The sequence below is a fragment of the Bos grunniens genome, chromosome 28 (assembly GCF_055505025.1).
Source record: "Bos grunniens cultivar Pamir isolate PY7600 chromosome 28, Bosgru_T2T1.0, whole genome shotgun sequence".
Classification (NCBI taxonomy): Eukaryota; Metazoa; Chordata; class Mammalia; order Artiodactyla; family Bovidae; genus Bos; species Bos grunniens.
Genome location: NC_141192.1, coordinates 13,564,075 through 13,589,021, shown reverse-complemented (window position 1 = coordinate 13,589,021; position 24,947 = coordinate 13,564,075). Strand labels below are relative to the sequence as shown.

The 24,947-nt window shown below is 42.3% G+C and overlaps 1 protein-coding gene across 19 annotated transcripts in view; it reads right to left on the bottom strand.

Annotated features, from left to right (window-relative positions):
- Nucleotides 1–59: 59 nt before the first annotated feature.
- The window catches only part of KCNMA1 (potassium calcium-activated channel subfamily M alpha 1), a 779,939-nt gene continuing 755,051 nt past the window's right edge, over nt 60–24,947 (bottom strand). For 6 of the 19 annotated variants that reach the window (XM_086381836.1, XM_086381828.1, XM_086381842.1 and 3 more), the window contains 3 exons: nt 20,936–21,130; nt 18,186–18,304; nt 13,382–16,039 (listed from right to left, as the gene is read on the bottom strand). In XM_086381836.1, the coding sequence (XP_086237962.1) occupies nt 15,790–16,039; nt 18,186–18,304; nt 20,936–21,130 (564 nt within the window). In that variant the 3' untranslated portion in view covers nt 13,382–15,789. Of the gene's footprint in view, nt 6,366–13,381; nt 16,040–18,185; nt 18,305–20,935; nt 21,131–24,947 lie in introns of those variants that run through there. The other 13 variants (XM_086381837.1, XM_086381826.1, XM_086381829.1 and 10 more) reach the window with 6 other exon arrangements.

Here is a 24,947-nt window from a genome sequence, read left to right as displayed (position 1 = left end):
CCCCTCCCCCACCCAGCCCATGAAGTGCGGGTGCTGGAGACAAAAGGCACATTCACCGATTTAGAACACAAATACATAAATTTTTAATCTGCGAAAAATACAAAATGAAACCATGTACAAGTTATGTACAAACCCTTTTTACAAGACAAGAGAGTTATCACTGGTTGTTACAGATGACAGGGTAGATCATTTCAGAGCACCAGCATTTAGTCTCTCCTCTGATTTGGTTAGGTCCTAGTAATCCGCCATCATCATCATGCCAACGATCAAACGTTTGAAAGACAGATGAATAAGCCACGCTCTTTTTCCTTAATGAACGAGTAGGCTGACCTCTGTGTAAGCATACTTTTTTTTTTCCCTTTATCCCCTGAAGAAACGTTGAGTGCAGGTTTTGGTGTTAAGCGAGGGACGGTTACTTTTCAGCATCTGGGGGGTGGGATGTGAGCCAGAAGTTTTACACAGGATGTGATTGTGCCACCTGGGAATGGAACGTTTTTAATTAGGATTTCCAGGCAGACCTTGGTTTATGTTTGAAATGTTGCAGTTCTGGTCGAATGTGTCAGGCTGTACTCAGTGGAAGGAAGGGAGGGGGGCAGGCTGCTCTGGGGCGGGGGGATGGGGTGCTTTGGAAATGGGGCCCCGTCAACCTTGGTGGGGCTCCCCTACCTGTCGGCTACCTCCTCCCACTGACCCTGAATCCCACCTGACAGCCGCTCCGGTTTGCTCTAGCAGGCACATGTCGGTGCCATGTGTACATTTCCATCTAAGATTCTGAGCAGCGGGCCCAGGCATGCCTCCCAAGGCAGGCACACTGGAGACCTTTGGTGTTACTTCTGTCCCTGCTCTGCCAAATAGCAAGGTGGAGGAGAAGAAACACAGACGTCCTCAAGGGGATAAATAGACCAAAGGAAACCTTTTTAAATTTGAAATCTACCTAGAAATTAAGGTTGGCTTCACTGAGTCAAAAACCCTCTCTCCTCATGCTGTATGTCCAGAAAAGCCACTAAAGCAACAGACTGTTGTGTCTGTTTTAGCAACGCTGACACCAAAGCCGCCAGGATGTGGGAACGGGGAACGATGGAATGACAAGCACAGGGAGGTGAAAGAAAAAGCACAGCTCAGGATCCCTCTCTTTGGGTCCCTCTCTGGGAAGAGTTCCAGTGGCCTAAAAGTCCTGTGCAACCTTCCTTGCCTACAGCATCCAAAGTAACACGGAGCAGAACCTGACTGCCTGCCAGAGCCAGGCATCCTGACAAACTCCACAGTTAAACAAGCGATGTCCCTGCCCTCTTCAAGGGAGCCATTTTCCTTCTTACTTCCAAGTCACCATCTCTTTCATTTCCAGCCTCATGTATGATCCACCCTCCCTTTCTCTTAACGTTTCCATCTCTATTAGTTTCCCTTTTCCTGATTCTGGGGTACCTGAGATCTCCTTTCCCAGCAGCTTCTACTTTTTTTTTTTCCTTTTAGCCCGTAAAAGTACAGTTGCCATTGCCACATTCTGCTGCCTTCAAAAAATCCTCCACACCCACCCTTCCTCCTTTAGAGACCCAGCCACACTGTGTACGTACCTCTGTGCTTCTGATGTCCAGATCCCACAGGACCTGCCGCGACCCCCTCCCCAGCTCCATTTTCCTCCATGCCTTTCGACTGCCAGACCTGCCTTTATAGATAACGCTCCGCTTCTTCCACTCTGAACTAATTAATACAACAGTTCTCAGCTGCCTGCAATCTTTCCTGTTCCTCCACAAGTTTCTTGTATTGAGGTCCAAATTAAGTGTTCCTTTACAAAGGATCATTTCTAGATTCACAACCATTGCCCCAAGTCCCAGCCCTCAAACCAACCTCTATACTGCCAGTGGAACTTCTACAGCTATGAGTGTCGGTAACATGTATTTGAGGAAGGTAGGACTTCACATGCTGAGTTTTCACTTGGAGTTTGTTTGAGTTGGAGTCTTTGACTTTGAGAACTCCATGCTGCTGAGAAAATGTTCAGCCCTGTATATTTGCCCTTGATGACTTCCAGGAAGTACTGACTTCTCAAAACATACGATCTAAAAATGCACAGGTTCATTTCTGCACAAGTTCAATTCATCACTCTTTGTTTAAAACACTCAGTGACCTTCTATCACTTTCTGGATGAAGCCTCAACATCTTAGCTTGGCCCTGAAGATAAGTTAGTTTCTAGTGCCTTCTCTGAAGTCTCATCTTAGTTTCCCTCTGCTTCCATAGAGAATGGACAGATTCTGCAGTGGAATACCATGTCTAATTTGAATGATTGGTTTAGTCACTTATAAGGTAAGGTGACTCACATCCCAGTTGGTTTGTGTTTTTTTCTCTCGTTCTTCCCCTCTGCCTCCTTTTGTTCCTTCTTTTTTTGTTTTAACTGAGATTCTTTTTGACAAAGAAGAATGGTAGATAAATGTTAGAAATGTAGAAAGAAATAGCTGGTTTACTAATGAGAGGGGGAAAAAAATCAAATAAACAGAGGACAGGAAATGAAGTGAGAAGTAAGATTAGTAACTTCCTAGTGCCTAGATTCATATCCAGAATCTGGGAGTTGTGAGCCTCTAACTACATATTGGAGATATGGGTTAGAGAGGAAGGGATTGATAGAAATTGAGCCAATAAAAAAGGTAGGCTGGGATGAAATTGAGAAGAAAATCCTAGGAATACATAGAAAAATCACATCAAAGTGACTCAGGTGGCTTTAAAATTTGAAATTTGTATTTTGACCCTAAAGAGATTCTGAAATGTAAAACAGAGGAACAAATCTAACTACCATGTGCCCAGAGCAGAAGAGGCGCCACCCTCAGGAGCACTGCTTGGGCAATGCTGCAGGAAGGACAGAACGGGGTTTTCTCCACGTTCCCACTTTTAACTCAGATCACATCCTCTCAGATCTGAAAAGGACCTTAGGAGTCATCTAGATGAATCACTTTCATTTACAAATGAGGTCACTGAGACTCAGAGAGTTTCAAGAACATTTCCTAAGTGTAGAGCTAGTTATCTGCAGATGTAGCTTGTTGAACCATCATAATTAAAACGTAAGTAGGAAACTTGGACTCTTTTGCTTTTAGACATGAAAACATCCCCAATGTTATTATGCTTTCTCACTTTCTTCCCTTCTAACCCTAACCAAACAGTTCTAATTCCCTGTTTGTTTAAAGCCCTCAATTAAATTTTTTACAAAGTACATCATAAGATGCCCCAAGCTTTGGAAGGAGAGAGCTTCTGGGTGTTCCCTGTATGCCTTAGTCACAACCACTTTTACTGAAGATGTTTTATCTTGGCTCAAGACTATTTTAAAATACAAAATTGCTCAGATGAAAATAAGAGTTATGTTAATGAAAAAGATGATGATGATGCTTTGATAAGTAGGTGCTTTCTGCTTTTTCAATAGCTTGTTGGAGAGTCTGATTCCCAAAGCACTTGAGTTATTAATTTAGGAAAATGGCTTTTCTGGAATCCTAAAGTGGGATGGGACATCAGAGCCTTATAACACAGACCACACCAATGACAGCCATCATTGGTCTATGCTGAGTGTAGCCAGGAGGAGGGGTCTGTCAGAGGGTGGTGAGGACTTCCTTCAGGCCAGATAGCTCAACAAACGGAAACAAACCAAGAAGCTCTGGCATTCCTCCAAGCCCTTCAATGATCTTATGATCTTGTTTCTATTCTCGTTTCACTTTCCATCTACCAGGTATGAGTTTGTGCCAAAGGAGCCAACAACCAACCATTTTATAGATTTCCTTTTTAACAAAATGCATAGCTGTGTTTTCTGGCCCCTAACAATTCATTATTAACAAAGGCAAAACAGCATGACTTTGCTCTACCTTAGAAGGAAATGGATTCTTGCCAACTGGTTTTTGAAGGGGAGCCCTTTGCTTTAGGAAGCTATCTTTGCCATTTTGATTAAAAAAAAAAAAAAAAGAGTTTATCTTCAAACCTCTAGCTGTAAAGAGCATGGAGTTTGTACTTGCGTTTCCATTGTCCCTCAGTTTGCAGAGATGGGGAAGAGAGAGCAGCGGGCATGGGGCATTGTGGCCTAACATTCTCTAATGGAAGGACATTTAGGTGGTGGCCATCACTGCCTGCCAGAGGAGATCAAATAGTTAAGACAAATTCAGAAATGGTTATCAAGTTATCAGTAACCCACTAGGGTTCATGAAGGAAAGAAGAGCGTGGGTCGATGTACTAAGAATGTATACGAAGTGACCCCAATGCAAAATTATTATGTATAATAGAAGAAGGCCTAGCTTTCAGAAAAGTTGTCAAATCTTAGCAAGGGATTCACCCCCACAAACCCATTTAACTTCTGTTGGAAACCAATAAATGTGTATAAGCCTGAATAGAGACAGCTGACATCATTTTAGTCTGCTGAGTAGACTAGTGATCGGTTATAAGTAGTTTTTAAACAATCCAATTGGACATACATTATATTCACAATACTTTTATAGAACTAATTCTACAAAATGTGACGACAGGGTAACCACAGTCTGACAAGTCACTTCAGGACGACGCCTACAAGGTGGAAACACGACATTGGCTCTGCAGGGACCGGACAGAGTTGGAAGCTCATTTTGCCTATGGTGGTAATTGGAGTACCTAGTGGACATGTTTTCAGGATGGTTTCATTGCTTGGCTCTGATCTGATTTGCAGTAACATACTATGTACCACGGGGTCAGGGCCTAATGGAAGAGATCGCATGGGACTTTGGGGGGATATTTTGGTTAGTTCGTTTTTTTCTCTTTTGAGTGTCCACAATTAACATTTTTAAGAAAATAAAAATCATACTTCATGCTGCTCCAGAGACCCTGATGATTCTATCAAAGATTTATCGTTTTGAAGTTGAAAATCATTTGAAATGGAATAATTGCTGGGATGCTGTGACACTGAGCATGCAAACATCAGAGCTCAGACACATCAGAATTGTGTCTGATGGCTAGAGAAATCTTTTTTGACCACAGTTTGAAGTGGCTGATACATAAAATCTCATCACTGGTAATTTTCAAAGGCCTTTTCTAATAGACTGTATTAAGTGTATTCATAGCTGTCCTTGAGCTAATATTTTTTAGGTTGCTGTTACAAGTTTTGTGTTTTGTGCCAGCAACTAAAGGAAAGCCTGCAAAATTTAGATCTGGGCAAAAAGTTGTCTCCTCGATCATGAAACTTTTCTGGCTTTTACACAAAAACTCAGTGAATCGCATACATGTGTTATCCCATCCTATTGTTAAGTAGAACTATTAATTGATGTTTACAAACTTTCAGGCTAAAAGCCCTGGACCTGGGAGATGGGGAGAGTCCACCAGACCTTACCAAAGTTGAAATTACTTGCTTGGTTGGTTTGGAGATATGATATGAGAAGCATAACAGCATGTAGGAGTCCCCGCCATTGGAACAACAAACAGAGAAATGTCTTCTGCGCATCTGGTCCTCAACTCGCACATCCCAGGCATGCTCACAAGCCTCCTGGTATTTAGCTGACAGGGTAAACCCGATCCGGCATTTGTAGAAAAGCTGCAAGACGCTCTTCCCTTTAAATATACGAACAAAAGGATAAGAAATACAGGATGAAAACTAAAACTACAAAAATATGACTTTTGAATGTGAAAATAAGTGTTTCCATTTATTAAGAGCTGGTGTCAGTGTAGCCAAAATACACATCCATCCAGGAAATTCACCTGCCCCCTTTTGTCTTTTTTTTTTTTTAATTTACTAAAATACATGTTTACATTATTGGGCCATTTTAAAATTGCCTTAATAATCCAGTTTCCTTAATTACAATTAATTGTGGTGGTGACCATCACTCTCCTTAAAGAAAGAGATAAAGAAGAGAAATATGCATTAAGGAGTCTGGCCACTTAGGCGTTTTGATTTTGCATTGTTAGATATAGGGAAGATATTTGACAATGAGAAAAAAAGAAAAAATATATTTTCTTTCTAATAAATAAAAATAATTTAAAATGCTAGAGGCTATACAGGACTATTTTAGTATGTTCATTTATAAATGAAATCATTTTCTTTTCCAAAATACATGGAAGCAATATTCAAGGCAGACAAGGAGAAAGATCTGTCTATTTTTCTTGCAATTCTTGCTTATCCTAACATTTCCACCAGTGATTCAGCATGTTAAGAGGAAGAAAAGTCACGTCACCATTTATGAAGTTTGTCAGGCTTTAAAAAAAATAGTTCTGGTCTCCTGGGAGTCAACATTCATCTTCAACTTCTCTGATTGGTGGAATCAAGCTGCTTGTGGATTTATATTGGTTGATCTGGTTAGCCATGTGGGTACTCATGGGCTTGATTTGAATGTTTCTGGGATAGGCATTATCCGGTTCATCTGTAAACCATTTCTTTTCTGCTAAAGGGCAAAATGGATAGAGAACAAGAAGGAAAAATTAGAAGCTTAATTAGTCCTAGGCCAAAGATTTTGGAAAGTTCATTGAAAAATGCAAAAAGGTAATCGAGAGAAGCTGACAGTGAGTAATTGCTAAAAGAGACGGCACAGTGTAGGGAGAACCCCAGAACCTGAAACATACCTCTGCTGCCTGTAGCAAGTGATGAACCAACGGGCTATTGGGACCTGGAGGCACCAGGCGTGGACTTCAGAGAATAAAGAGGGGTTGGAAGATTAACTCTGGCAGTGTTCTCTGGGGTTCCTTTGGTGGCCTGAAAAGCTTTGGTGGTGAGGAGATGACGCATATAACAAGTATTAGGCATGGGTGTTGCACCTAAAGAAAGCCTTGTGCATCCATTGATTTGAGTGGAGATGAAGGGACACTGTCCCTTCCACAGATTAGGAGATCTAGAATCTGCTGCAGGGTTTCCTCCTCCCAGCCTTTAATTGGCTTTGCTTGTACAAGCTCACTTAAAGGTATATCTCCGTTACAACACTCCTTTATTTCTTTTGAAGCCAGTTTTGGGAGTCTTAAAGTAAGCCCACAGATTTTTGCTGGCCAGTGAGGGTGAAACATTAGATTAGCAACCAATGTTTTAAAAGGCTTTTGAGATGGCTTTAATTTCAATAAAACTCTCTTGGTATGAAGTTATGAAAAGAATTCCTAGTGGCACTATCTTAACCGACTATAATCACCCAAGCTGTCAACAAGGGAGCTTGACAGGGTCTTGGCATTTCATTCTCACCCTAGATCCAGAGATGGCAGAAGAGAATGCTGAGTCAGGGCACTCAGAGGCTGGGGTGAGGATGCGATGGCCTAGCATCCTCCTGGCAGCTAGTATTATTTCACAAGACTCAGCCCTTATCCCTACCTTTTTACACTGGAATATTCTGGGAAATCAGCCACGGGCATAGATACAAAGGAACTGGGGCAAACAGTGCATTCTAACTTGAGAATCATATGCCTCATTTTAGCGGCTTTTAGGAAAAGCAAAGAAAAAGGAAAAAGCTTTCAAGCACGCCCACTGCTATAGAAACGACGGCCTCTCTGGCCTCTTCTTCTGTCTTTCAGAACAGTTCATAACTGTTGGATATGGCTGGATATCCATATGGCTGGATATGTTAACAAAATTGCTCACCTGGCTTGATCCTGATAGAGGACCATGCGTATGTGTCCCTTTATGGCTAATGATTTATAGATCCGACACCTACGATCAGGTCATGACCACTCTGCTTGTCTCTCCTTGGTCCATGCTTCCTCTTGCTGTGTCCAGGGCCCTGGGTCCCCAGCGTAGACACTAAACTAAGTTGAGCCTTGAGAAAGCTCACTCACTGTCCTTTGTTCAGCAGCTCGGTGTACCCCCTCCTCAGGAAACTTCCTGCCTCTTGCATCATTCTCCACCCCTTCTCCTTCCTGCACTGGCTCTCTCACCTATTATAATTAAGTTCACTTTGATTTGAACAGATTGGACGATAGGAATTCATAATGCTACATCCTCACAGTGAAGCTAACTGATTAAGTGCTTTAAATTATTCCCCCTGACAGAATGATAAAGTTACAATCTGTTCTGAGATGATCTACAGCTTGCCAGACTCCTACAGCTTCTTTCTACATTCATTTATCTTTTTGTCAAGCAGAGTTTTTTTTTTTTTTTTTCCCCTCCTAAGCTTCAATTCCATAGATCTTTTAAAGTCATCAGCACATCTGAATTATTAATGAGGCTTTAGAGGCAAGGTTCCTGATGGGCTGGTTAAAAAAGGTTGTATAGAAATCCGGGACTGTGTACACATCAAAATAATTTCAGCTCCATTTAAAAAACCATTTAGTTCAAGTGTGACATAGTGAACCATTACGCATTTGTGGAAACCAATTTTTTTGTGGTCTACGATTAAACTAACCTTTCAGAGAGGAGTAAAGTATGATGGTTATCATGTTTTAAAAGCATTGCCAGGCCGATGAAACAATTTCAAACTATGACTTTTTCCAATGGTTTACGTATAAGGATGATTTTCAGAAGAGCTGAACCCAGTGTCTGTGCTGTTTGCCTGAGCTGCTCTTGGTTTTGGCTGTACCCTTCTGCGGACTGATTTTGCAAAAGGATTTAGTGCTAGGTTGGACATGCCAGGTTGGAAGGGAGAGTGAACTCTGCTGATGGAAACGAGTAGGTCTTCTGGGTGAAAGACCTAAGACAGCTGCAATTTGCTGAAATTTTTACAACTGCTGCAGAGAATAATTGTTCAGAATTTAGTCTTTACAGTTCAACTCAAAGTTGGCATTTTGACCTTTCACGGCAGAGAGAGTATCAATTTCCTTCTGCTGTCTGTAAGAAAGAGAGCATTATTTCCCCATTTAAGTGCCTTTCTCTCTTTCCTTTTACATTTCTTGCCATAAAAATAATCTAAGCAGAGTCATCCCTGTGTTGACCATTCAGCTTCTGCACAGAAAGGAGTTGTTTTAAAGCATATCCTGGTGATGAGCCTGAGAAACAGGCTTTTTAATTCAGGTGCCTTGTAAGATATAAACAACTGTGTTGTTGGAGACTTGGTTAGATAAGATGTTGAAGAAATGGAAACAGATGAAGGCTAAAATGGGTAGGGGCAAAGGTGCCTCTCCCAAAAGGCTTGACAGGAACCACACTGTAATGACTGTCAGTCATTCTGCTCCAATGGAGAGAGCCTTGCTACGACAATGACACTTGGGGTTATCGAACTTTGCCTTCCAAAGAAGGAGCTGCATCACTGGGCGCTTACAAAACTGGCCATAAGGAAGAGTACTCAGGGAAGGAATTCGAGTGAGTGTTGGAGTGGTCCAAGGTCAGTCCAAAGCCCTGAGCTGGTCTCCTCTCCCTGTCACACCCCACAAGCCAGAAAGACTTCTGGGGGCTTTATTTTTATCCCTAGAATGAGAAGGGCAATGATCTGGTTTTGAGGCCCTCCTCCCTACCAAAGAAAAAGAAATTCATTTGTTAATAAGTTCTTGAAGATGTGATACATGGTTCCATCACTGTGAGTAGAATGTGTGACGTGCCTCAAGTCAAGGAAGGAGTGGCATTTCAGTCTGTGACAAGTAGGCTGGTGGAATAAGATCAAACCCAGAAAATAACTGCAGAGAGTCAGGACACTGCCACTGGGAGGCATCAGCTATCAAGACCAGACAGGCCACAAGCTATCCACTGCAACCAAGGAGATGGCATAGGACAGTACGTAAGGCCAAGGGTCTTACCTACTGTCTGGCTACTGTGAGAGCGTCTGGCTCTCTCACATACTAATTCCTGGCTCTGAGTGAGTTGTTACATAATTTATCTTAACTTCAGTTTCTCTTCTGTAAAATGAGGCTAATGGTCTTTCTAATGGTGTTGTCTGGATGAAAGGGGTTAGTGTCCATGAAGCACTTATCTACATACATGATACATCAATGTGAGCTGTTAAGGCTATCAGTATTGTTGGTAATATTAGGGGGCATTATAGCATAAAGTTCATGGACTTTAGTTTTAAACACCTCTCTGGTACTTCCTGGCTGGGTGACTTCGAACAAATCTGTCCCTTGAATCCTGTATCTTTCAGATGGGAATACTAACTGCATCTACATCTGAGGTTCTCTGGAGAACTGAATAAGTTAATATACATAAAGTGCTTAGAAGAGTGTCTGACTCATGGTAAGCACTTGGAGTGTGTTAGATTTTAGTTACGGTTAGTTAACTATGCATAAGGTTAGCATGAATATGAGTACTCAGTGCCAAAGGACATAAGAATAGGTGATACCTTTTGGTGTGATTACAGGTGAACTAGGGGTGGAGAACTGAGGTGTGTAAACCTGGGGGCTGGCCAGAAGAATGGGGATTGTGGCAGCAGAGATGGTGAAGAAGGATTTGACTGGATATCCCTCCTTAGGAAGAGGAGGAAAGGAAGGGGTGACGACTTTCAGTGGTACTTGTGTCTTTGAAATATTGGCTTTCAACTTGGCAGGGGCCCTACCCCACCTGCAAGACATCCATGTCTTCCGTTGCTACTTTCATCACTGACCTTCGAAGGTCTAGAATAAGGGTCAGGACTTCCTCCAGCCATGAAGGATCCCAGAGGAGTGGGCTATGGCAGAGAAGGGCTCATGATCTGGGCTGACATAACTGCTGGGTTTTCTGGTGCTGTGGGTTGTCAGTGCTGTGGGATCTGGCCTTTTCTCTTAACACTCCCAAGAGAAGAGCACATGAAAAGGGAGATGATGATACAGCAAAGGTATTTGGAATAATTGGGCCTTTTCTTGCTATACCACTAGCTGAGGTTGAAACAGAAAGGGTTTGAAAGGGAAAGATTCCATTTGGATAGAGATAATAGTTGAGAACAGTAAGAGCTAACAAAGAGCTCAATCCTTCAAAGGTAATACTGTGTGAGAGCTTCTGAGAGCTAGTCTGGCCTTCGCCCTCTGCCCAGCAGACCCCAAGGCCCCAGTGGACCCCACCCACCCCTACTGTCTCCTTTCCTTTCCGTGGACAAAGTATGGCTAGAAATGAAAACTGCAATAGAATCAGAGTAATTTTCCCTTATAAAAGCTGTCTTGCTCCTTTGCAGTTCTCTGGTGTGACCCCTTTTAACTGTAAGTCTGATGCTGCCGTTCCCTAAGCAGAACAACTGCCCCCTCCTGACACTCAATAGAGACTGACTTTCACTCCTCTCTTTCAAGTGGCAGGGAATAATCCCTCTTACCTCCCTAGGTGATGGATGTACAACTTCATGGTGGGACATAGTCTACCAGGTTAGTGACGGGTGCCCACATGGACTTCATCACCTTATGACAAAGCAGTGATGGGCTGAAAGAAGCTGATTGAGAGACTGATTTTTTTTTTTTACCCTGTCTTGACTTCTGCAGTCCCTGAAGTTTCTGCACCCTCTTCTTTCTCCTTCAGGAGCCTGTTGCTATAGAAACCTGGCAGGTTGATTTAATTGCCTCTATTGGGATACAGACACCTTTCAGCTTTTCCCATGCTGAAGAGGAGCCAGTCAAAAGGTTTTTCTGGTCATCTGGGATCTTGATGATGCTGGCAGAAGGCACAGTCAAGTCTCTCCTCTCACTGAACTCACAGGACTGTTCCCTTCTCTCAGAAGCTGTGTACTCAGCCCAAGAAAGTGTCAACAGCATGATAGCACTATGAAGCACCTACGGGCATTCCTTGAATTTTTGTAAGATAAACCAAGGAGGTGAAGATAATTTATCAAGTGACTAAAGATATAACAATATTTAAGATCAATTTATTTCAAAAATATGTATTGAGCACATATTGATAGTAAGGTTCTGGGTCATAGCCTGTATGGTCTTCCCTGGTGGCTCAGATGGTAAAGAATCTGCTTGCAATGCAGGAGACCTGGGTTCAATCCCTGGGTCTGGAAGATCCCCTGGAGAAAGAAATGGCTACCCACTCCAGTATTCTGGCTGGGAAATCCATGGAAGGAGGAGACTGGCGGGCTACAGTCCATGGAGTCGCAAAAGAGTTGGACACTACTTAGTGACTAAACTCAGAATTTGAAACCTCTCCTAATGGTGGTAGAAATCTAACTGTAAGGGTCCAAGTCTCCCTCTATCCATTTGAACCGGCTTCAGGAAGGGACCTGGGTAGCAGCCATTAGGGATGTTGATTTCATGATCACCTGAGTGTTGAGGCTGAGGTTTCACTGTGCCTCCTGTTCTGTCCATTTACTTAAGCTTCACCCCTTTCAAAGCCTAAAACAAATTGAATTGAATGGCTTACAAATTGCTTCTCTTTTAGAATGGTGCAGATAATTGAGTTTCTAGCTGTTGTTCTCTTTAAGTACACATACTTTCTCTTCAAATAACCTTTCACTTTCCACCCTGACCTACTTATTCTTTGGGTGGGGAGGGGGAAGAGGAGAGGTATCACGTGAAAACCTTGAATGCCTCCTTGCTAAGAGAACCTGAAAGAAGGATGAGAATTTGGGGGTCACATGGAAAACACTGGAAGAGAGTCTTCATTCAACTGAGGAAAAACAAGATTGTAGTTTGGACTCATAAAAAATAGAAGTAATAATGATCCCTTTTTCATCACTGAATATATCATTAGCCAAGTATAATCAACTTTCAGTTGTATGCCTGAAGTCCAGAGAACATCCCCAAATTTCATTGCAAGTCAGTCTGTTCCCCCTCCATTCCCATCACAAGATCATCTCATCATAGCTGCTAACAGATTGTATATAAAACGCATTTTGGATTTACTTCTCTCTATCTGCCCAATCTCTGGTTGGGATTTCACAAATGTCTGAAAGGCAGGTGGGAGAAGAGACCCAGGTAATACAGAGACTGAATCATCAACCCCCAGATAACTGGGTACGGGCTATTGAGTTTTTACATATAGCTAAACAGCTTTAATTTGGGAGTCATTCTGATCCAACTTCAAGAAGATCAAATTTTTTTTTTTTTTTACCCGTTAATAATCCTCCTGGTTTAAATCGAAAGGAGGGTAAACTATTCACCAAGAAGCAGGTTTGCCAAGTGGAAGAGCTGCAAATGTTTTCCAGAAAAGTTTATCACTTGGCATTGTCACTTGATTTAGTTGGTCTTGCCAAGATAAACACAGAGATGTGGACAGACTGATGGGGTACTCGGTTGGGGTGATGGTGATGGGGGGAGGTGGAGGAAGCTGGGTTTCTTGATGGGAAAATGCTTTTGAACTTGGAGCAAGGTACCAAGGTGGGCAGGGAGGCCACGTGCAGATTGAAAGGCAAGCCAGATGGAGAGAAGTTCCCCCCAGATTACCCAACCCCAACCCCAAGAACACCAAAACAAACTCTAAGGGGTCTAGCAGTAGCAGCAGGACAGCCTCATTGCACTGAGCAATTTAGAAAGTGGAGGAAGGGGGAGAAGAAGGAAGGGGAGAGGAGGGGAGGTGGGGAGGGGGGAAAAAAAGCAAAACAAAATAAATAAACCCACAAACAGAACAATAAAAATAAAAATAAACAAACCAATAACAGAATAAAATTTGTAACTCCTTTTTTTTTTTAATTTCACAAAAGTTTTCACAAGGACAATGTTATAGAAGAAAACCCCCAGCAGTGGCTAGGTCATGCAGAACCATTAATTGTCATACCTTGGCCCATTCTATTCATCCTTGTTGCACTTTAGAGAGAGAAGTAAGCTATGTGAGTTTTACAACGCTTTTAAACTGTCATATTTCCTGTTGAGCACTTTAACTGGCACATTCTTATAGTTATAAATGTTCTGAGGGCATAACTTTATAACCTCCTTTGCAAAGAATGCATGAATAGCTCTTCATGATCCCAAACTAGGGGATATGTGTGTATGTATATATATACATATACATATATATACGTATATATGTGTATATATATAATTATATATAAAAAAGATAGTTGTATGTAATGTATAAATCAATACATGGGGACAAAAATAATTTGAAAAAATCTTCCACTCATAGGGCTTTTTAATATCCATGTATACAATGACTGCCCACTCGAATACTGATTGGAACACCGCCTTGCCCTGTCTTGGGTGTGGGGATGGAGATTTTGAGTAAGCCTCACTATTTCGTCAGTAAAAGTGCTTGTCAATTCACACAGCAAGCAGATCTCAAAACTATCATGCTTGGGGGGACAGGGGATTCAAAATCTAAACCCAAAACATTCACCATAAAAACACCTTTTTAGAGATGGTTACAGCTGTGACATTTTCCTCCCCCCACCCCAACACCTGTGCTGTTCACTGAAATTTGTTTTCAAATAAACATTTCAAATATATATATTTATATATATAGCAGCCCAAGGCTAGTCCATCCTCACAAGAATTTGATTATGGTGGAGTTGGCCAATATTTAAGAACTACTGTACATTGCCTAAAGCATGGTTTGCATGCATAAAATATCTGAAAACTGCATATTGAAAAAAGGGTATTTCTCTACTTTTTTGCTCATGCTTACTAACTGTTTAAAAAAGAAAGGAAGAAAGAAAATGAAAGAAAAAAAGAATTATACCAAAATGTGTTTGGCTCACTGTTACACTCTTTTTCTTCTCTCCCATCTGTTAATGACAAGGGGTCCTTCTCTATGACTGTCATTCACCTGCCTAAGTAGATTGGCTACGTTAAAGCAACTGACGATGAGGAATTTCTCCCACTGGCTTTCTGCTCTGGAACAGCCAGCATCATGCAGCTGTGCCAACAGTTGAAGCTGGCTTTTGTCTTTGTGGAATCAACTGTGGCTTGATCCTCCTACATTCTGATTTATTTAGCATGCTGGCTTCTAGAAAAGCATGATCTGCCGCTGGGTTTATCTCCCTCTCTCTCTACCATGGCCCCAGCCCTTGCTCCTCTGTGGCACTGGGGCCCTAGCTGATCAAACAAAGGGGAGTAAAAAGGTCCCCAGAGAATGCGTGGAAAAATACTTGCTCTTTCCTGAGCATTATTTATTCTGTACATAAGGTAGGTAATTCACCTTTTAAAAGATGTAAAAGTCCCAGGAAGGCAGTTTTTAATGACTTACATCTGATATTTATGATACATATGGCTTTTCATCCCAAATGTCAAAAGTGAGAGAAAAAACATAGCTATTCATATGGCAGCATAAGGAGACAGAATAACAATATGCAATCAAACCTCTTTTCACTTAAATGAAATGACTTGCATTTGATACATCCAAGAATGGAATACTAGTCTTTCCGCCACAGTAAGGGTAGAAATGTTCCTATAGACTCTCAAAGGAAGCTAGCTCAGGGACAAAAGGCCTTGGTGAGTAACTAAAAAAAATCTCCGATGTTCTAACAAGCAAGTGCATTTCACCATCGACACAAATGGCGAAAGACATTGAAATGCTTTGAGATACTTCGGCCCAGAGAGTAGAAACCATCGATAGATACGTTTCCGTTGCTTTGGGGTTGCTTGTTTCAAATACATGTGTGTGTATATATATATTATTGTGTATATATAAAAAAATCAAGAGAAGGAAAGAAAGGAAAACAACAACGAAATCAAAACCCAAAGCACCCTGATAAAACTGATACATCAGAATAAACTTTTCTACACTAACTAAACTTGCTTTGCATAACTGACGTGGGGATCACACGCACTCCCTTCTCATCTGTGAACTCATTCCTGCAGTGAGCTATTTATGTCTGGAGCATGCCTTTGGGTTATTTTTCCCCTAGAATCATAAATAACTTTTGGTCCGTCTGCTTATTTGCTGTTGTGCTCAAGGGTTTTATGGTGGTGGAATAAAAATGACAACCACATGCACACTATCATACATATGCAAATATGTGTAAAAAAAAGGGGGGACTACAGGGGAAAATGGGGGAAGTTACTGTTGGAAACACCCACTGGGGAAATGAGTGGCAGATACAGTTTCACACACGGAGGCAGTGGATACACACATCAGAGCCGCTCTTCCTGCACGTACTTCTGTTTGTCTCGGGACTCCCGGGACTTGGGCCGGTTCTGTCGGTTTGCCGTGGATGGGATGGAGTGGACGGAGGAGCTCTTCTTGCTAGAGGACTGGGATGAGTGGGAGGAATGGGAGAGGCTGGCCCGGGACTGGCCGGCGTTGTGGTCAAACTGCATTAAGCAGAAGATCAGGTCCGTCGGCACGAGCTCAAACTCGTACGGGGGGTTGGTGATGACATACCTGGATGCGGAGAGCAAAGAAGTCACAGAATGAGGATAAGGTGGTGGAGATTTCACCTCTCTGAACCAAACCAGGTCTACCCGAGGATTCCAGCCAGCCCAAGGCCTTAGACAGTATCTACGTAGTGGAACAAATTTGTTTAGCTCCACAGAGGAAGTCAGCCATAAGCCCTCCCAGAGATTCTGAATTAGCGCTAGACAAGGGAGAAAACAAGTGGTGCTTCCTGTGGTCTGTATACCCACTTCAGTACAGTATCAAGTTCCCTTCTGATCCTGAGACGCACAAGCGCATACAGGAGGTTTCAAGGACTGCCCTGCATCTCTTATCCTAGAATCTTACAACAATCTCACACCCATATCACAGTATCTTTGTTTACCACCATCTAGCAAAACCTTAGTCCTCTCTCCCTCTTTATCTTTTAAAAATCAACGTTGGTGAGTGATTTCACCAAATGGAAAGCTATAAAACACCTCCCTGCCTATGTGTCTCTCAGGCTTTAACTGTTCTCCTCAAAGATCACCTTTTTCCCTAATTAATATCAGATATGACTAAAAAATCACCATTTCATTTCTAGTAATGGATCTCAAAAGTGTGGTTCTCCGGCCAGATATATAAGCATCATCTGAGAACTTCTTAAAAATGTAAATTCTTTTTTTGTAGCTGATGTATATTTGATTTACAGCAAAGTATACAGCAAAGTGATTCAGTTATATATATATGTTCTATTTCAGATTCTTTTCCATTTTAGGTTATTATAATATATTGAATATAGTTCCCTGTGCTATACAGTAGGTCCTTGTCAAAATGCAAATTCTTAAGCAACTCCACTCAAGTCCTACTGAGTCAGACACTATGCATTGGGGATCAAGCAATTTGTGTTTTAATAAGTTTTACAGATGATTCTCATGTTCACCTAACTTTGAGAATCTGCTAGACTACAGAAATTATGTTCAATTCTGGCTCTATTGTATAATCTCTGGGCATTCAAACTTCATATTTTCATTTCATACCAGTTAAGTCAGAGTAATCAGAGTACTTTTAAAAAGCACCCCCGGAGATTCTACTCTGCAAGTAGGTCTGAGAAACACTCATCTATCTCTATGGCATTGTTTCCTGAGGTATATCATACAAACACACTGACTGACAATTCTAGGATGTACTTTTAAGTTTAGGCTGCTGTGAATTTACTTTAACGTGTATTAGAGAAATATAACTAGCATACATGAACTGTAATCTTTTTTCTGCTTCAGGCAATAATATACAGTTTTCTTTAAAGTAAATATATAAAAGTAAAAAAGTGAGTCAACTGAAAAATACATTAAGTAAAAATATATGTGTCCATGAAAATAGAATATATATATAACTGAATCACTTTGCTGTGGACCTGAAACTAACACAACATTGCAAATCAACTACACTCCAATAAAAATTAAATATATATATATATATGTGCTTGTGTGTGTGTGTGTGTGTGTGTGTGTGTATATATATAGAGAGAGAGAGAGAACGCACGTCCCCAGTGGTGCAGTGGTAAAGAATCCGCCTGCCAAGCAGAAGACATGGGTTCAGTTCCTGGGTCAGCAAGATCCCCTGGAGAGGGAAATGGCAACCCACTCCAATATTCTTCCCTGGGAAATCCCATGGACAGAGAAGCCTGGCCAGCCACAGTCCGTGGGGTTGCAAAGAGTCAAACACTACTGAACAACTAGACAACAACAACAGGTATATACGTGTGTGTGTGTGTGTGTGTGTGTATAGGTGTGTATATATATATGTCTAAGACAGGGCAAAGGAATCATTTACCTTAAACAGTAGCAATATGAAGTATTTCTATATGAGATACCAACAGAATTATCCCAGTAGCTGGAGTCTGGAGGATGTTTTCCTTCAGACTTGTGTAATTAGGTGATAGATGGATGGAACCATCCCATAAAACTTGAATTCTCCCCACAATGTCTTTATACTTGCTATTGTAATGAAAGAAAGAAGCTTCCCATAACCACCACCAAAGTCAGCACTGGATTTAGTATGGGCAGAGCAATTTGCATGCTGAGAACATGCATGTAGACTTTTGCCCTCCTTGTGGGAGACAACAGAGGGCATTTTTGTCTCTGCCTTTGGGAGGGCAGATTGGAAACATACTCACCTCTTCGTGCACTGGCTGGGGGTGCTGAGGTGAGCATCTCTCAGCCGATAAATTCCAAAACAAAGCATATTGTATGTTTTCAGAGCTTTGCAGAACAGATCACCATAACAACCACCATCCTGGGAGACAACAAAAGAGCAGAGAGAAAAATCATTTTTATTTGCCTGAAAAAAAAGGTCCTGGGGGTGGGAGGGAAGGGCCTTTTCATGAAAGCTCACACTAGTGTCTCCTGAGTCGGAGGGTCTGTGCTGAGGAACAGTGGCTGAAGAAGTTAAATGTGCTTTATAGCCTACACCCCAATGTTGGTGACTTTTTGGGATCAAATAAGAAAGGGTTTTCCTCTGGTTGTCTCCAGTTTTTCATCTGCAGGAATGAGAGGTCTAAGGAGCCGGTGCCTCTCCTCACTTTAAGGTATGATATAAGCTTGAAGGTCTCAGATGTCTGTTCGGCTAAGGAGTAGAAATCAGCTCTGCAAAATGTTGATGATGTTTAGCCCCAGCTCAGTTGCAACCACAGTTATCTGACCGCATTGTCAAAACTGCTCAAGTGATAATTAAAATCACTACCAGAAGAAAAGACCCCACCAGGTACTATGGTGACAGGCTCTTTCAGAGAAGGACTGTGTGAAAAGCACAATTTACAGACCTTGGAGATGGCAAGGGTGGAAGAGAATGTGTTTCCCCAGGAGCTGGAGGTCTGCAGGCTGAATAACTGGGATTCACAGTTCTAATCAGTTCACAGTCATTTTCCAAGGGTCTGGGGCCAGACGAGGAATGTGAAAGCAAACTCACCCAGAAGCACTGGCTTCCTGCAGCCAGCTAGCTTCAGGCATTAACACAGGAAGGGCACCAAGGGCTGACTTCACTGGGAATAAAGTGACTGCATCTGTCCTTCCTGTTACTGAAACTGCCAGATGGGCCTCATGCTCGAGAACACAACTGGAACCAGATCTTACCATTATTTAAAGTCCTTGTTCTTTTAAAGTGTTATTGTTTAGTCGCTAAGTCATATCCGACTCTTTTGCTACCCCATGGTCTGTAGCCCGCCAGGCTCCTCTGTCCATGGGATTTTCTCAGGCAAAAATACCAGAGCGGGCTGCCATTTCCTTCTCCAGGGGATCTTCTCGACCCTGGGATTGAACTCACATCTCTGGCATTGGAAGGCAGATTCTTTACCACTGAGGTGTACCAGTGAGTAAATGATAGATAAAAAGAGCCACCAGCTATGGAGATGACCTTTTAAAGAAGCTCTAAGTCTAACACAGATTTTTGTCCCTCACCAAACTAAAACACGTGCAAATTAGCATCACAGTTTCAGAAGACATGGAGAAAGTGACCCTTTCCTTGGCTCCTTCTCCACTATTTGGACTTTCTGGGTGGCAGGCAGTACTGTTCATACAATAGGCTTACTGGCTCTTAAGACTGCTGGTTCCAGCCGTTGAATACATTCATGGAGTTGGGCTGGGAATAAGGGTCAACTAAGAATGCATACTTCTGCCAGAGTGCCTGAAGCAGGCTGATGCGTGGAGCCGGAAGGGAGGCCCGGGTCACCTCTGTAGCAGGGAGGGCAGTGGGGGAGTGGCTGAGTCCACACCCAGAATTAACAGCCCGCCTGCATGTGTGCTAAGCCACTTCAGTCCTGTCTGATTCTTTGTGACTCTGGACTGTAGCCCACCAGGCTCCTCTGTCCATGGGATTCTCTAGGCAAGAGTACTGGAGTGGGTTGCCATGTCCTCCTCCAGAAATATAATAGTCCCCAGAGCTTTTAAAAAACACTGATGGCCAGGACTCTGGGCCTGACCCTGACATTAGTGGTTTTCAGAACACTGTAGCTTATTATGTGTCTCTAGACCCACTGGCCCAACCAATAGCCTCTCATGTGGATCCTTTATGTCTCTAATTCCAGACTGAGTTCTCTTAATTCTGAGGCTGGAACTAGTCACTCTCTCCTAGCCCCATTCCTCGCTGCAGAGGTGACCCATGCCTCCTTTTGGGTGCCACATTCCAGCTTGCTTCAGGCACTCTGGCAGAGCAATTAATGTGCAGTTGGGGTTAAGTAGCCCTGATCCATGAGAAGGCAATGGCACCCCACTCCAGTACTTTTGCCTGGAAAATCCCATGGACGGAGGAGTCTGGTGGGCTGCAGGCCATGGGGTCGATAGAGTCGGACATGACTGAGCAACTTCACTTTCACTTTTCACTTTCATGCATTGGAGAAGGCAATGGCAACCCACTCCAGTGTTCTTGCCTGGAGAATCCCAGGGATGGGGGAGCCTGGTGGGCTGCCGTCTATGGGGTCACACGGAGTCGGACACGACTGAAGTGACTTAGCAGCAGCAGCAGCCCTGATCCATACTAAGACCTGCAGAATGGGTTCCCTAACTTGTGTGCTTCTGAAACCACCTGAGGCCTCCCATCTTGTGGCAGAAGATACTCTAGGAGAGTCAGTAAGCCCGTGGGCTCTGAAACCAACATTCCTGGCGCAAATTCCCTGAGAGGGCCAGTCCTTGGTTTCTCTGAGCCCTAGTTTCCTTAGAGCATGTGATAAGAGAACCTATGCCAAAGGGTCACCGTGGGGATTCAATGAATGAATCCATAAAGCACAGTGCCTGATACACAGTCAACCACAAGCATCACCTCTGATACCTCTCTTCATGTGGAAAGAACCAAAGGCAGGGGGCTAGCCTGACACATTCAGATCCGGTCATTTCCACCTAACAGGCTCAGGTGCCCTCTGCCCCCTGAACTCACCCCCAGGTCCGCAAAGGGCCCGTCCAGCAGCGCTAACTGCGCCACACGGCAGCGGTCCCTGTTGGCCAGCGTCTGGGGGGTGCTGTAGCCCCCTCGGAGTGCATTCTCCTCGGCGATCAAAGCCTCCAGCTCCGGTGTGGCTCCTCCAGTCACCAGGGTCCGTATCAGGGTAAGGATGTTGTCATTGAAGTATGTCTGGGAAGAGATGGGAGCAAAGTCCTTTAAGCACACACCCTAAAGTCACGACAACCGACATTCAAATTACTTTTCTTGATGTCTCCTGTTTAAAGTTCTGGCCTGTCTCTTCAAATAGTTTTATGTGGGAAGTGAAAAGACAGCAGCCTCCAATTATTCCATTCTTTTCTCTCCTACTTGGTTCTGCTATGAGAGCCTGACTTTAAAACCTGAAATTCAGTGGATTTTTATTAAAGGGCTAAAGTCAAAATGGCTGGTGTTTACCATAATTGGTGCTAGTAGGGATGTAAATACGGCTTCCTCTCCTGCTTGCTAAGGGACTCTGGGCGTATGTACTAAAATGCAGCCTGACCCAGGCAGGACGGCCTCTGAGTTTCTGCAATACACATGCCAGGAAGCTGCTTCCCCCAACAATGGTTGAACTTCTCTCTAGAGTGAGATGCCAAGAGCATCATTAAGGCCATGTGTTCAACAATTTATCACATACTTTGATAATAGGCTAAACCAGAAGTTTCTATCAATTAAATATGCCAGATAAATGTATGACAAGGTGGATACCCTGGTATTTTTAAGTAACCTCTGTGGTCTGAGGCGAACATAGCTTATTAAGGAAGTTTCCCTCAATGTGTACATTTGTCTCACATCTGAAACATTCTGCCAGGAACAAAACAATAGGAGTTTTAAAAAATTAATAGGATGTCAAATAAAAGAGCTCAAAAAGGCATTTTTCACACAGCCTAATTTGAGGAAAATCTCAGTTAAGGGTCTGTTTTCCATTTTCCAGTGTAAGAAGAAATCAAACAGGCTAAATAATATCAAGCTAAAGTTTGCCTGTGGCTTTTGAGGATGGATGGATCTTTTGAAGCAGGTTAGGCAAGACAGCTGCATTTTTACTTCAGCAGTTTTTTGGACAGTTCACCTGGCAAAAATCTAGTGGGTAACAAACCAGGTAAAGGATGAGTTCTCTACAGTTTGGCCATCATAATTCTATGTCTCGGGGGAGGTTGTCTAATCTTTCTGGTCTTTGATTTTCTCATCCGTAAAATAAGCACCATCATTAAGATCAAGTTTATATGCAAAGAATTCCAGGAGGACTTCTGAGTTAAAATGGTAGCTGCTAGTGAGGCTAGAATCCCTAGGTTATTGAAGTACTCACAAAAGCACCCAAAGTGATGCAAAATTTCAACAGCAACAGGAAACTAGGAATGTGATTCAAAACCAGTCAGGCCCTAAGGAGAAGGTATCATCTGCCAGAGCTTAGATGCCCCCTGGGGGTCAGAGAAGCTGAAGGAGGAACTATTGCTGGTGTGGTTAAGGGGTGAGAGGCAGGCTAGGGGTTCAGCGCTGACCTCGCCGCTTAGTAGCTGCATGACTTTGGAAAGTTATTTCTCATTTTTGTGCCTCAGTGTCATGATCTATAAAATATAATAGAGTGGGTTGCTGCTGCTGCTAAGTCGCTTCAGTCGTGTCTGACTCTGTGTGACCCCACAGACGGAAGCCCACCAGGCTCCCCCGTCCCTGGGATTCTCCATGCAAGAACACTGAAGTGGGTTGCCATTTCCTTCTCTAATGCATGAAAGTGAAAAGTGAAAATGAAGTCGCTCAATTGTGTCCAACTCCTAGCGACCCCATGGACTGCAGCCTACCAGGCTCCTCCGTCCATGGGATTTTCCAGGCAAAAGTACTGGAGTGGGGTGCCATTGCCTTCTCTGAGAGTGGGTTACAAGGACTATATAACTGATACCTGTGAGGCACTTAGAAAAGTGTTTCGTGCACAGGGAGCACTGAAAAATACTTTTGGGACTGATACCAGAAACTCGGGCCTTTGTCACCTAGTGTTTAGTACATGGAACTCTGCTCAATGTTATATGGCAGCCTGGATGAGAGGGAAGTTTGGGGAAGAACAAATAACCAAAAATATATGGCAGAGTCCCTTTTCTGTTCACCTGAAATCATAACAACATTGCTCTACCCCAACACAAAATAAAAAATTTAAAAAAGAAACTTGGGCCTTTGTTGATGAAAGACAGGTCAATTCATGACCAATTTTCCCTTTCAAAAAGTCTTTTCTGGCTTTTTTTTTTTTTTGGTGGGGTAGAGGGGTGGGGCTACAAACCAAGGCCATTCATTTCACCCTTGAATCTGCACTTCTCAGGCTGCCTCCATGCTAAGACTCCATTTAGACTTTGCAAAGAGCCAGCAAGGGTTAATAGGGACTACATGCTGAGTGGTGACCAGAGCCACGTGGGCCACCATAGGTGAACTCTCATGGAAACTGGTTCTGGGTACACATATAAACACATATCCCAACGTCGTCAGAGGTAAATTGTCTTCTCTATATTCAATAGACCATTGTCAGAAGCAGAAGCCCCCTCACCTGACCTCAGCTCTGCGGCGCATTAAATGAGGGAGTGCCCGACACAGAACTTTGACAAAGGCTTTTGTGCTATAATTATCCTTCTAGATCAACACCCAGGGAGGAGTTAGCCAGTATGAAGTGTGGACGGCAGAACACTAATGACCTCGTGGTGAAAAATGGACCTCTGTCTTGCTCAAATGTACAGAGAGAAATAGCTAATATAAATATTTTTTAATATTTACTGGAAGAACTGGAAGAAGTAAAAGAAAAATTTAGGAAGCATATGTTTTAGAATAAAAATCAATTAAAAAAATAATGAGTATCTCTAACAAACAAAAAATCAGATGATAAGAAAGCTGACTTCATACAACTTACTCAATTCTTTTAAAATGTAAGATATTGAAATTAAAAAGAATATATTTGGGAGAATGGCATTGAAACATGTATAATATCATATAAGAAACAAATCGCCAGTCCAGGTTCGATGCAGGATACAGGATGCTTGGGGCTGGTGCACTGGGATGACCCAGAGGGATGGTATCGGGAGGGAAGTGGGAGGGGGGTTCAGGATTGGGAACACGTGTATACCCGTGGCAGATTCATGTTGATGTATGGCAAAACCAATACAATATTGTAAAGTAATTAGCCTCCAATTAAAATTAAAAAAAAAAAAATAATATAATTTAAAAATGCCTGAAAAGGATCCAATGCTTTTTCATGATAAACACACTCAAAAAACTAGAAATGGAAGGGAATTTCCTCAATCTGAAAAAGGACATATATTAAAACATCAGACTTATAGGTGAAAGATTGGAAGCTTTCCTTTTACATTAGGAACAAGACGAAGAAGCAGCTCTCACCACTTCTATTAAGCACAGCACTGGAGGTCTTAGCCAGGGCTAGAAAGAAATAAAGGTATCTATATAAAAACTGAAGAAGAAAAATTATCTGTATTCACAGGGGACATGATCTTGTATATAGAAAATCCTAAAGAATCCACTAAAATGGTATTCTCGGTAATAAATGAATTCACTAAGATTGCAGAATACAAAGCCAATCATTTGTGAATCCATGCACGTCCAATGAAAAACATAAGAATGAAATTAAGAAAACAATTCTTATTACAATAGCATCACAAAGAATAAAATACTGAGGAATAAATTTAACCAAGGAGATATAAGATTAGTACACTGGAAACTACAAAATATTGTTGAAATAAAGAAAATATAAATAAATGGAAGGACATCTTAACTTGATAGATTGTAAGACTTACTATTCTTAAGATAGCAATATTCCCCCAAACAATCTATAGATTTATTCCAATTGCTATCAAAATCCCAAAGACCGTTTTTATAGAAGTGAAGAAGCTCACTTTAAAATTCCTGTGAAATTGCAAGGAGCCCTAAATAACCAAACCATCTTGAAAAGGAAAAACAAAACTGGAGGACTCACACTTCC